Here is a 13,547-nt window from a genome sequence, read left to right on the forward strand (position 1 = left end):
TCAAGCAAAGCAATGGTCAATGTCCCTTTAAGCAGGTTTGTAGGATAAGGTAGCAGAGTGGTCAGGCAAGCAATGGCCAATGTCCCTTTAAGCAGGTTTGAAGGATCAGGCAGCAGAGTGTTCAGGCAAAGCAATGATCAATGTCCCTTTAAGCAGGTTTATAGGATAAGGCAGCAGAGTAGTCAGGCAAAGCAATGGTCAATGTCCCTTTAAGCAGGTTTGTAGGATAAGGCAGCAGAGTGGTCAGGCAAGCAATGGTTAATATTCAGGAGACAGGTTATTTGGGATCAGGCAGAGAGTAGTCAGACAAGCCAAGGTCGAAATCCAGTAAGCGGTAATAAGGTTGAGACAGCAAAAAGACACTGAGCCACAAGCAGGTAAATACACTTACAAACGGGCCCCGAGGAAAACTCCCGCCAGCATTTAAAGCCAATGACGAGAGGAGGCTGTGACGAAAAAGAGGCGTATCAGGAAGGCCGCATCACGTTACTAGGCAACGTGACGTGGCAAGAACACAGAGGAGATCCGGGAGCCGCAGCGATGAGGCGATTAATGGATCGTGACAGCAACATTATTTCTTTTGTAGAATATAATAGCACATAAACACAAACGCGCATGTAGATATTCACACTCACTCTCTCATACAAGCTTACACTTACACATTCACTCTCACACACTAACACACAAACTCATACACACACAAATACACTCACTCTCTCATAAAAGCTTACACTCACACACTAACACACAAATTCACTCTCACACACTAACACACAGACTCACACACACACAAATACACTCACTCTTACACACACAGAAAGACATTGACAAATACAAAGACACTCACACACATATACTCACGCACACTCCCACACATGTGCAGTATGTTGCAAAAGCACAGTGTCACCTTTTTTGGCTGTGTTTTTTCCTATGAAACTTGGAAATATGCATATCAGCCCAACTCAGCTTCAAACTTAGACAAACAAATGGAAACCCAAACTGTCTGGGTCATTCCTGGGAAGGTGACAACCCTAGCACGCTGTCATCCCAAGTGTAATATATATTTATATGGTCTAGTGTAACTTATATGTCCACATGCCTTTATTGTTGTCTTAGTAATATTGTAAACAAAAAAATATATTTGCATGGGAGCTCAGCTGGTACATTTACTGAGGTACCACACATGCCACTAGATGTCACTTGTGAGTCTATGTAACAATGATCATGCACACTATCCCTTGGAGATGCTACTTGTAACCTTGGGGTTTAAAAAAAACACTGCAACATGTTGACAGGACGTCTGTCTGTATTGGGTAACCTAGTCTTGCACTAATTATATTCTACTAGTATTTTTATGTCAGTGATTAAATGACTGACAAGCAACAGTTTTCTTTACATTAGTATCACATTGTACTTATCAGGTTACAACAGATGATAAAGGTTAAGCACTACACCCGAATGCATGTTATACTATCTGAGATACTGTGTTCCTATAACAAAGATAAATTAAATAATGGGTTTAAAACAAATATTTCCGAGGCCAAATATAGAGTAGAGTGTATAGCTATTGATAGTGCAAGATGCACTATCGTAGAGCGGGTCCCCACTTAGAATAGCGCACAATCTTGTATTACTAGTAAATGGTAAAACAGAATAACCAGAGAATTTTTAGCGCGGCCGACAGCTCTTTAGTGCGCCTATAAGTTTGTGATTTTTCGCCCTGCATGCTGAAACATTGTTTAGATGAAAAATCCCAGCTACTTCTCAAGAATGGCTGGAACCCGCACGTTCAACCCCTTTTTCACATCTGCAAGACTGCAAGACAAAGACCCTTCTGTCTAGCAAGACGTGGTCTTCTACGTATGTAGCAAGAATACTAACACAGGAAAAATATTTAACAATTACACTTATTTACAAATTTTATTTTGCAAATGTCTTTCCAAAGTGTTTTGCAGCTGTATTTGTCATTTTTCCGCGTTTATAGCGTTTTGCATTTCCGTGCAAGATATCAATTATAGGGCTATTTAACATATTCATTGAATTTTGAGCAAGGCCCTTAGTAGCATAATGAGCATCTATAAATTTAACCCTATGGGGCCGATTTATGATGTTCAGGTGGACATGATGATCTGCTGTAGTGGATCATGTCCGCCCTACATCGATAAATGCCAACAGCATATGCTGTCGGCATTTAGCATTGCACAAGCATTCCTTGTGATATGCTTGTGCAATGCTGCCCCCTGCACATTTGCTGCCAATCGGCCGCTAGCAGGAGGTGTCAATCAACCCGTTTGTATCCGATCAGGCTGATTGCTGTCTGCCGCCTCAGAGGTGGCGGACGAGTTAAGGAGCAGCGGTCTTAAGACCCCTGCTTCTTAACTTACATTTCCGGTGAGCCTGAAGGCTCACGCGTAAACAGCTGCATCCGCAGCTTAGTAATTTGGCCACTATGTGTTTAACCCCTGCAGTGCACAAGAGCAGCAATACACTACTGGAACCTGGCTGAACACATCTGGTGAGCAAATGATAAGAGTCATATGTGTGTACCCACCCATCCCTTAGCCAGCTTGCAGGTGTGCATTGCTGCTCCTGAGCCTACCTAGGTATACTTTTAAACAAAGGATACCAAGAGAAAAAAGCTAATCTGATAATAGAAGGAAATTGAAAAGTCTCATAAAATGACCTGCTCTTAATCATGAATGTTACATTTTGACTTTAATGACCCTTTAACTTAACTGCTTTCTTTTAAAAAAATTGTATTATAGACATTTTCTGAGTTTCACATCTGCAGTCTGCATTTAATCCTTTTACTGTCACCTCCTTTTTGATATTTGTCTCCATTTTATATTCCAGGTTTCAGCTGTGCCCAGTGCAGGAGGACCAGAAAATCTGATATTGTTGGACAGAGAGAAGTGTCGTCCCCATGAGATTGGAACAGTGGGCTGGGCTGGGAATATGTTCGGACCTATGCAAAAGAGCAGGCTGGGAGAACATGAGTTTGAAGCGCTTATGAGAATGATGGATAATTTGGTAATTTTCATGAATATGTCATGCAGTCTGTAATCTTATACATTACCTAAAGGGACAATGAACTAACAAATGTTATTCTGTGAATTTATAATAATGTTTCCCAGAAAAGTTCAAACTTTGATACATGAGCAAAGCTGGATAGAATTTGTAGATATCCTCAGTTTGGGTGTGTCAGAGACAGACAGCCAATCACATGTTGCACAAACAAGAGTCATTTTTAGAGTTATCCTCTGAGGTGAACCACTACATTTTCATAGAACTACATAGCTTGAGAGGTCTTTTATCATAAAATGGATCTACAATATTTGTCTCCTTAGTAAAAGGCCTGTTTAATAATTAATATCCATTAGTTCCAACACATGCTCTCATCCTATATTACTTTGACTAATGTAATATTCCACTCACAGATCTCTCACCCTTACAGCTATTTTCCATTCAATCTATTAAAGATATTTCTGCTTTTATAATATTCAATTCAAGAGATCATTTACTGATATCTTACAGTTTCTGCAACTCTGAATGATTCTGTATTCACCACAAAATTCCTGCAATGTTCTTCAAGAGGTGTTTAATATCACTTTAAAAAATGTTTTATTATTATTAATAATAATAATAATAACAAGCTATATAGCTTTCTTTTTTATGACACCATGAGTCCACGGATCATCTTAATTACTAATGGGATATTCACCTCCTGGTCAGCAGGAGGTGAATATCCCATTAGTAATTAAGATGATCCGTGGACTCATTGTGTCAAAAAAGAAATACATTTATCAGGTAAGCATAAATTTTCTTTTTCTCTTGGGGTGGACTCAAAGCAATTTTTAAATGTTAAGGGATATTAAAGTGATTTTAAATATGCATAGTATATATTTAATCAGTAAAGCATTGTATTGCACACAATCTGCATCAAATATATCATTTTGTTAGTAGAATTTATATAATTTAGCAAAATGACATCAGTTGAGGGACACACCCCTTGAAAACCAACATCTTTACCTGGTCTCATTTGCTATAGTCAATCAGAAGCCAGATGTAAATGAGATCATATTCAGATCTAAGCAATTACTGCACAGCATGAAGAGCAAAGCACACATTTAGGGCCAGATTACAAGTGGAGCGTTAACTTCGCAAGAAGTAAGCTTTTTGCACGAGTCGATTGGTCGCTCGTTTTACAAGTTGAAAGTAAACAGTTTTCGCTTGCGTGTTAACCGAATGCAAGTAAAAAGCCGAACTTAGAATATCGCGTGCACTAATCCAACATGAAAATATGAATATTTCACATTCCAATGTTCTTTACAGAATATGTTCTATGTATTCATAAATACATATGTTCACGGATATGTTCGGATGGTATTTTGGTACAATATATATCTATACCTATATATATATACATGATTATATATAGGTATAGATAGATATATAAAGATATATATATAGGAATATCTATTTAGAAATACATAGAACATATATTTCCCTAAGTGCAGAACATTGGAATGTGAAATATTTATAGTAAATACATAGTTAAAACCATTATTAAATATGAATATTAGATAAATATGTTTTTTTCATGTTTTCATCTACTTAACTGCAAAGGGCTCCAATGCAATGTCTGTATATGTGTACATATGTATTTATGTGTATATATATCTGTAAATACATATATACACATATAAATATATAAATACATATGTACACATTTATAAAACACACATACACACATGGACATATATATATATATATATATATATATATATATACAGTATATACACACATACATACATTTACTGTATGTATCTCTATGTTAAAGCCCTTTGTCTGCCTTTTTTTCCTTTTCTAACACCTGAGCCCTCATATCTTTGAGCCTTTATAACTTTTTTGTGCAATATTTTTTTCATTAATTTGTATTAGATGGTGTTATTATGAGTGTTACTGTAATTTGTAATGCAGACGCGCATAAACTTCAACTGTAACTTTGAACCTGTAATACGTGCGAAAAAAAACAGACGCGCGCAAACAGTCGCAACAAAGCTGCCAATCAATGTAAATTACATTGTTGTTTTGAATTATACTTAACAGTTATTGCCAGCCGCAGAGCAGCAGTGCACTACAGTGACCTAGCTAAACACAGCTGGTGAGCCAATGACAACAGCCAAATGTGTGCAGACACCAATCAGCAGCTAGCTCTGCCAGTATTGCATTGCTGCTCCTGAGCCTATCTAGGTAAGCTGTGCAACATATGATACAGAGAGAACAAAGTGCATTTGATAATAGAAGTGACTTTAAAAGTGTATTAAAATGACATGTTCTATCTGAATGATAAAAGGTTTATTTTGACATTCAAGTCCCTTTTTATGTTATGCATCCTTGTTCTTTTCAAATAATCCACTTTCTGATAATTAAAAAAAGGGGTCTTACAAATAGCTTTAAACAGACATGGAAGCCAAAATGAAATGTGCATGATTCAGAAATAGCATATAATACTTTTTTACAATTGACAGCATACTGGAATGAAACCCCAAATTTTTCATTCATGGTTCAAATAAAGAATACAATTTTAAACAACTTTCCAATTTACTCATATTATCTAATTTGCTTCATACTGCTTAATTTAAGAAACAGCAATGCACGTGGGTGAGACAATAGCCTGAGGCATATATGTGCCGCCACACAATATTAAAGGGACAGTCAACACCAGAATTTTTGTTGTTTTAGAAGATAGATAATCCCTTAATTACCCATTCCCCAGTTTGGCATAACCAACACAGTTATATTAATATACTTTTTACCTCTGTGATTACCTTGTATGTAAGCATCTGCAGACTGCCCTTTTATTTCAGTTCTTTTGACAGACTTGTATTTTAGCCAATCAGTGCTCACTCCTCAGTAAATTCACATGCATGAGCTCAATGTTATCTATATGAAACACATGAACTAAAGCCCTCAAGTGCTCAAAATGCATTCATCTTAGAGGCGGCCTTCAAGGTCTAAGAAATTAACATATGAACCTCCTAGGTTTAGCTTTCAACTAATTATACCAAGAGAACAAAGCAAAATTAGTGATAAAAAGTAAATTGGAAAGCTGTTTAACATTACATGCCCTATTTGAATCATGAAAGTTTTTTTTGGACTTAACTGTTCCTTTAACCTTATCAGATAACTAATTATCATCTTCTCTGACGGGAATTTAAAGGGACACTGAACCCAATTTTTTTCTTTTGTGATTCAGATAGAGCATGCAATTTTAAGCAACTTTCTAATTTTACTCCTATTATCAATTTTTCTTCGTTCTCTTGCTATTTGAAATAAAAGCCATCTAAGCTTTTTTGGGTTAAGAACTCTGGACAGCACTTTTTGATTGGTGGATGGATTTTTTCCACCAATTAGCAAGGACAACCCAGGTTGTTCACCAAAATGGGCCGGCATCTAAACTTAGATTCTTGCATTTCAAATAAAGATACCAAGAGAATAAAGAAAATTTGATAATAGGAGTAAATTAGAAAGTTGCTTAAAAATTCATGCTCTATCTGAATCACAAAAGAAAATTTTTGGGTTCAGTGTCCCTTTAAGAAGTGTAGTGTGCAGCTGCAATTAGCGGCCTTCTAATTACCAAAAAACAATGACAAAGCCATGGATGTCTGATATTTCTGAACCAAGGAGATCCCAGAGAAGCGTGTATTACCATTTGTGTTATGACTGCGGTAGTTTTATGTGAATAGTTTTAGTGGGAACCCCAAAGTTTGTGGAAAAGTTAAAAAAAAAATTCTAATATTATTGCATTTGGCTGCAAAATGGTGGCATGAAATATACCAAAATGAGCCTAGATCAATACCTTGGGTTGTCTAATTAAAAGAAATATATAGTTTATATGTAAATAAAAATACAAGGCTCTATTTCTGTTTAAATAGAGTGATATAAAGCAAAATGCTAAACATTCTCTGGCATTTTGGGCAAGTTTTTCTCTGAAATTCCCAGTAGCGAAGGGGTTAATATCCCTTTAATAAAAGAAGCAGAATGCAAGAACACAGCAGCACCACTTTTAGTCTCCAAAACCTTCTTTTATTCCATTCACATGGGTAGCAAAAAGTAAAAACAGAACATTTCAGGTCAAACACCCTTATTCATGTTCATGCAGTGTATACAAACATTACTGCCCTTAAATATCTATACACAGGTGAGACCACACCTCCTTAATTAACACTCTCAGTACATGTAGTAGTTCACCTTCATATATACTGACCCCTAGTGGTCTACACCTTTATTGTTCTATTCTTTTTTTATTTTTTTAAAAAACTTTCTACACAGATAAGGAATACAGCAGTTCTAATCTACAGATTCAATCAAAGACAATGTACAAATTTATCATTTAACAATATACCAGTTAACCCAGAGATAAGCCTTTGCACAAATACACTCAGATCAATTTCCCTATTCATACATTTGGGAATTAATGACTCTAATTAATCTATCCAAAAGGCTTCACGCCTCTTAAGGAGTAGCTCCCTATTACCTCCTCTCCTAGGTATTGGTATATAAAAATAATTTGAAATCTCAACTGTGAGATAGTATGCCCTTTTTCCAAAAAATGATGGGCAACAGGAGCATTTAGGTTGTTGGTCCTAATATTGGATTTATGCTGAAGAATTATGTTCCTTACCCTTTGGACACTTTTTGGAAAAAATTAATAGCTTGTCTGGGTCTATGGAAAAATGTATTTTGTATAGTTTGGACATTGTAAGTCTCTACACATCTATACCCCATTCTAGTGGCTTAGATGCAATAGGTTTTGCCATTTATAAAAGTAATAGATTCACAATGGAACAGTGATAGTTTATTATTGAATTGCTTGAGATTATATTATATTGTAACTACTTCATTCTTGTTTGAAGATACATACTATATACAGGGAACAGCAATGGGGTCTAACGTCGCCCATACCTATGCCAATATTTTTATGAATATTTTGGAAGAGCGATTCGTGTACGAAAATAAACTTTTTCTCCTATGTGGCGCTACCTGGTGGCGTTACATAGATGATATCTTTGGCATTTGGTGGGGCAACGTTGGCACCCTCCAGCGGTTTGTGCTGGAATTGAGTTCTGCAACAAGGAGCTTGAAATTTACACTAATGTGGAGTGAGGAGTCTATAATCTTTTTAGACACTAAGGTGTATAAAGATAGGGGTGAACTAAAAACAGATTTGTATAGGAAGGATACAGATATGAATAGTCTCCTTCACTATACTAGTGCGCATGCCCCATCACTAATGAAGTCACTTCCTTTTAGTCAAATGCTGAGGGTAAGAAGGATTGTGAGAGATGATGCAGTAGCCCTAGTAAGACTAAAAGAGATGGGTGATAGATTTGTGGAGCGAGGATATCCCAAAAGTATGATAGAGGAGATCACCAAAAAGGTATTAGAACTACCAAAAGGAAGGGTTAATAAGGAGAATAACCAAAATAAGAAAGACCCTGACAGAATGGTATTTGTTTCAGACTATAATGCCTTTAGCCCAAAGATTCAAAATATATTACGTAAGCACTGGCATATTTTAAGTGAGTGTAACCCAGAGGTTAAAGCCTTTAGACAGCCACCTATGCCTGCATATACCAGACTCCCTAGTTTAAGAGATAAGCTTAGCTGATGTAGGGAGTAAAAAGAAAGGTAAACAGGGTTTATAACCTCAAAGAATGATGGCTGTTTCCCCTGTCTCAATTGTTCGAATTGTAATAATTTGATTAAAGGAGATAAATTTAACCACCCCTTAACGGGTCAGAATTTCAGGATTAAAGGGGATTATAATTGTAATGCTACCTTTGTAATATATCTAATTTAGTGTCCATGTAGCCTAATTTATATTGGTGAGACGACCCAAAGGGTAAGGGACAGAATTCTTCAGCATAAATCCAATATTAGGACCAACGACCTAAATGTTGCTGTTGCCCATCATTTTTTGGAAAAGGGCATACTATCTCACAGTTGAGATTTCAAATTATTGATTATATACCCATACCTAGGAGAGGAGGTAATAGGGAGCTACTACTTAAGAGGCGTGAAGCCTTTTGGATAGATAAATTAGAGTCATTAATTCCCAAAGGTATGAATAGGGAAATTGATCTGAGTGTATTTGCGTAAAGGCTTATCTCTGGGTTAAATGGTATATTGTTATATGATAAATTTGTACATTGTCTTTGATTGAATCTGTAGATTAGAACTGCTGTATTCCTTATCTGTGTAGAAAGTGTTTTTATTTAAGTAGAAAGTTTTTTTTTAAAAAAACACTAGGGGTCAGTATATATGAAGGTGAACTACTAAAATGCACTGAGAGTGTTTATTAAGGAGGTGTACCGCACACTTTTTTGGCCTTACCGCAAACCAACTTACGTAAATTTTGCAAAGGCTTTTTTCAATGGGACTTGCATAGCGCCGGTATTACGAGTTTGTCCTGGGAGGCAAAAAAGTGAGCACAGCCTATACCGACAAGATTCCTAATGCATTTTAAAGTCAGTAGTTATGAGTTTTACGCTACAAAGCTGTAGCATAAAACTCATAACTAAAGTGCTAAAAAGTACACTAACACCCATAAACTACCTATTAACCCCTAAACCGAGGCCCTCCTGCATCACAAACACTAAAAGAAAATTATTAACCCCTAATCTGCCGCTCCAGACATCGCCACCACTATAATAAACATATTAACCCCTAAACCGCTGCAATCCCACCTTGCAAACACTAACACCAACAATCGTGGACGAGGGGCAGTACGCCAACGACAGGCGGTGGATTCAGATTCCGGATCATCCAATAGCTCCGATGGTAATGTGACGTCAGCGGAAGGCTCCGCCCCTTTTTTAGCGCAAGATCAGATGGCGCCAAGGGGAGGAGGAGGAAGATGCGCAGAGGTTGCGGCCGAAAGAGGAGGAGGAATGTACACCCGACGACAACAGAAGCGGGGCAGGTAAATGTTGTTAACTTGTCCTCAAGACCGCTTAGTGACATTGAACTTTGTGTGCTCAGCAAGGGCCTGTCATTTTGTCCGACAGAGTTACCGGACACTTTTGAACTCAATGTTGACCTTATGCGGTTCTTTAGATTACTAAGACTGAAGGCTTTTTTCAACAACATGCCCCTATCATCTACTGTTGATACACAGGTTACTGATTGTGAAATTTTGGATATAGCTAGATTTGGTTTACGCAACAAAAGTAGCTTCACTCCACCTTGTACGAATCCTGGTGTGGAGACCTTTATTAAGGTGGTAGACAACCAATTTAAGTCCTTAATCAATAAAAACTGCAGCAAAAAACATGGTTTTGTAATGTGTAATTTAACTACTGAAGAGAAATGTGCATTAACTACTTTACAGAATGATGCTACCATAACGATTAAAAATGCAGATAAAGGCGGGGCAGTGGTTGTCTGGGATACTGAAATGTATGTTACTGAAGCTTTACGCCAGCTAAATGATGCAGCTGTATATACTGAATTACCAGGTGACCCAACCTTTAAGATACATACTCAATTTTTAGGCTTGTTAGATCGTGCCTTCCACCAGGGTATAATTAGTAAAAAAACTGTATGATTTTTTGTTTATCCAGCATCCCATTGTACCAGCCTTTTATTTAACACCCAAAATACATAAAGACCCCGTTAATCCACCAGGGCGCCCCATAGTGGCTGGTATTGGTTCCATTATGAGTAATGCTGCTAAGTTTATGGATAAAGTGTTGGCTCCTTTGGTACAAAAAGGTAAATCTTACATCAAAGATACTAATGATTTTCTGGTTAAAATTAAACAAGTTAATGGTCTTGATGACAATACTGTACTTGCCACATGGGACGTATGCAGTTTATATACTGTTATCCCACATAATGTGGGTATTGAATGCACCCGTAAACAGCTTGATGCATGTGGCAACTACAATAGATCACAGATAGGGTTTATGATTGATCTATTGGAAGCCATTCTATCTCAAAATTATTTTCTTTTTGACAAAAAGTATTATCTGCAGAAGACAGGCACAGCGATGGGGTCAAATGTGGCCCCATCCTATGCCTGTATGGTCATGGATTATATAGAGGAATCTATTGTGTATAATCACCCCTTATTTCAAAAGCATTGTTTGGCATGGCATAGGTATATAGATGACCTATTTTTTTTTTTGGCAGGGCACCCCTGATTGCCTAAACCAATTGAAAAATGAAATTGAAAGATCAGCATCGTTTATCACATTTACCTCTAAACATGATTCCACTAAAATTGAATTTTTGGACACTTTGGTGTATAAAGAGAAGGGTCAATTGAAAACTGACCTTTATGTTAAAACAACAGATAAAAATACTCTACTGCATAGAAATAGTTTCCATCCTCCTGCTACATTTAAATCAGTTCCTAAATCGCAATTCCTTAGGGTTGATAGAATTGTCTCTGACCCCTCAGTTAAGGAAAATAGACTTAATGAGATACAGTCTAAATTTAAAGAGAGAGGATACTCTGATAAGGAATTAACAGATGTGAGGTCTAATTTCCATTACAAAAAGAGTTTTCCCAAAAATGATAGACTAACTTTTGTCAGCACATATAATACCCTAAGCTATAAAATACAAGGTATTCTTAAGCACAGTTGGCATATCCTAAAGGAGTCATGTCCTGACATTAAAGAGTTTACTCAAGCTCCAAGAGCAGCATACCGTAAGGGGTACACGTGTGGCAAAAGGATCACTAGATCTATTGTTAACTCTGAAACTAATAAATCTCCCTTCTTTGGTAAACCTAAAAATGGTACCTTCCCCTGTTTGGGTTGTCCTCACTGCAACAGTGTCATGAAAGGGGGTGAAATTTGTCATCCCTACTCCGGGTGTAAATTTAAAATACCGGGGTTTTTTACCTGCAACTCTTCTTATGTTGTATACGCCCTTAAATGCCCCTGTGGGCTATTATACATAGGGGAGACCACCCAAAGGGTAAGGGGCCGCATAGGACAACACAAGTCTACCATTAGAAATGATAGCACTAAAGATCTTCCTGTGCCAGCACATTTCTTAGAAATGGGGCATCAAGCTAATCAACTTCGCTATATGGTATTAGACCAAATAAAAAGAAAACCTAGGGGAGGTGATAGACACAAGGAGCTTCTGTATAGAGAGGCAAAATGGATATGGAAATTAGATACTCTTTACCCCAAGGGTATGAACTGGGAATTTGACCTTAATCCATTACTATGACCCAATATTGGTTCACTTTTGTATATCTCTCCATTGTTATGTAGATGGCTATAGATTCCTGTAAATAACTCTCAGATATGTTGTTTTTAATCTTGGTCCTTTAGGATTTCCTATATGGTAACAAATGGTTAATTAAATTGGGGTTTGTTGAATTGTCTTTAAAAAAACTTTGTATCTTTGTATAACCCCGCCCTCCAAGTATGTTCCTATTGGTCCTTGTTTTAATCAGCTGTGCTATAAATTGTTTGTATGTGCATTGCATTTTTAGCTTGACAAAGGGGCAGAAGCCCCGAAACGTTGCTGTTCACTTAATAAAGTCCCTTCACTTTATGAAGAGTGCATCATTATTTGCTTTTGATTATACTTTCTAAGAGTCTATGGGATTGGACTCTATATGGTTGCACCTACCACGTTATATATGGATACCTAATGAATACAGGTGTGCTGGTCCTACCTTTGTGCTATTACCTCGCAAACACTAGTTAAATATTATTAACCCCTAATCTGCTGCCCCCAACATCGCCGCCACCTACATTATACTTATTAACCCCTAATCTGCCGTCCCCAACATTGCCACCACTATTCCAAATTTATTAACCCTTTAAACCTAAGTCTAACCCTAACACCCCCTAACTTTAAATATAATTTAAATAAATCTAAATACAAATTCCTATCATTACCTAAATAATTCCTATTTAAAACTAAATACTTACCTATACAATAAACCCTAAACTAGCTACAATATAACTAATAGATACATTGTAGCTAGCTTAGGGTTTATTTTTATTTTACAGGCAAGTTTGTATTTATTTTAACTAGGTAGAATAGTTACTAAATAGTTATTAACTATTTAATAACTACCTAGCAAAAATAAATACAAATTTACCTGTAAAATAAAACCTAGCCTAAGTTACAATAACACGTAACACTACACTACAATTAAATAAATTCCCTACATTAAATACAATAAAATAAAATAAATAAAATTAGCTAAATTACCAAAAAAACCCCCACTAAATTACAGAAAATAAAAAACAAATTTCAAGATCTTTAAACTAATTACACCTAATCTAATAGCCCTATCAATATAAAAAAATCCCACCCAAAATAAAAAAACCTAGCCTAAACTAAACTACCAATAGCCCTTAAATGGTCTTTTGCGGGGCATTGCCCCAAAGAAATCAGCTCTTTTACCTGTAAAAAAAATACAAACAACCCCCCAATAGTAAAACCCACCACCCACCCAATCAACCCCCCAAATAAAACCCTAACTAAAAAAACCTAAGCTCCCC

At 36.6% G+C, this 13,547-nt stretch overlaps 1 protein-coding gene across 1 annotated transcript in view; it reads left to right on the forward strand.

Annotated features, from left to right (window-relative positions):
* The window catches only part of ADD2 (adducin 2), a 146,006-nt gene that overhangs the window by 59,120 nt on the left and 73,339 nt on the right, over positions 1 to 13,547 (forward strand). Inside the window, exon 9 of the mRNA XM_053717770.1 lies at positions 2,854 to 3,030. Within this exon, the coding sequence (XP_053573745.1) occupies positions 2,854 to 3,030 (177 nt within the window). The remainder of the gene's footprint in view (positions 1 to 2,853; positions 3,031 to 13,547) is intronic.

The sequence above is a fragment of the Bombina bombina genome, chromosome 6 (genome assembly GCF_027579735.1).
Source record: "Bombina bombina isolate aBomBom1 chromosome 6, aBomBom1.pri, whole genome shotgun sequence".
Taxonomy (NCBI): domain Eukaryota; kingdom Metazoa; phylum Chordata; class Amphibia; order Anura; family Bombinatoridae; genus Bombina; species Bombina bombina.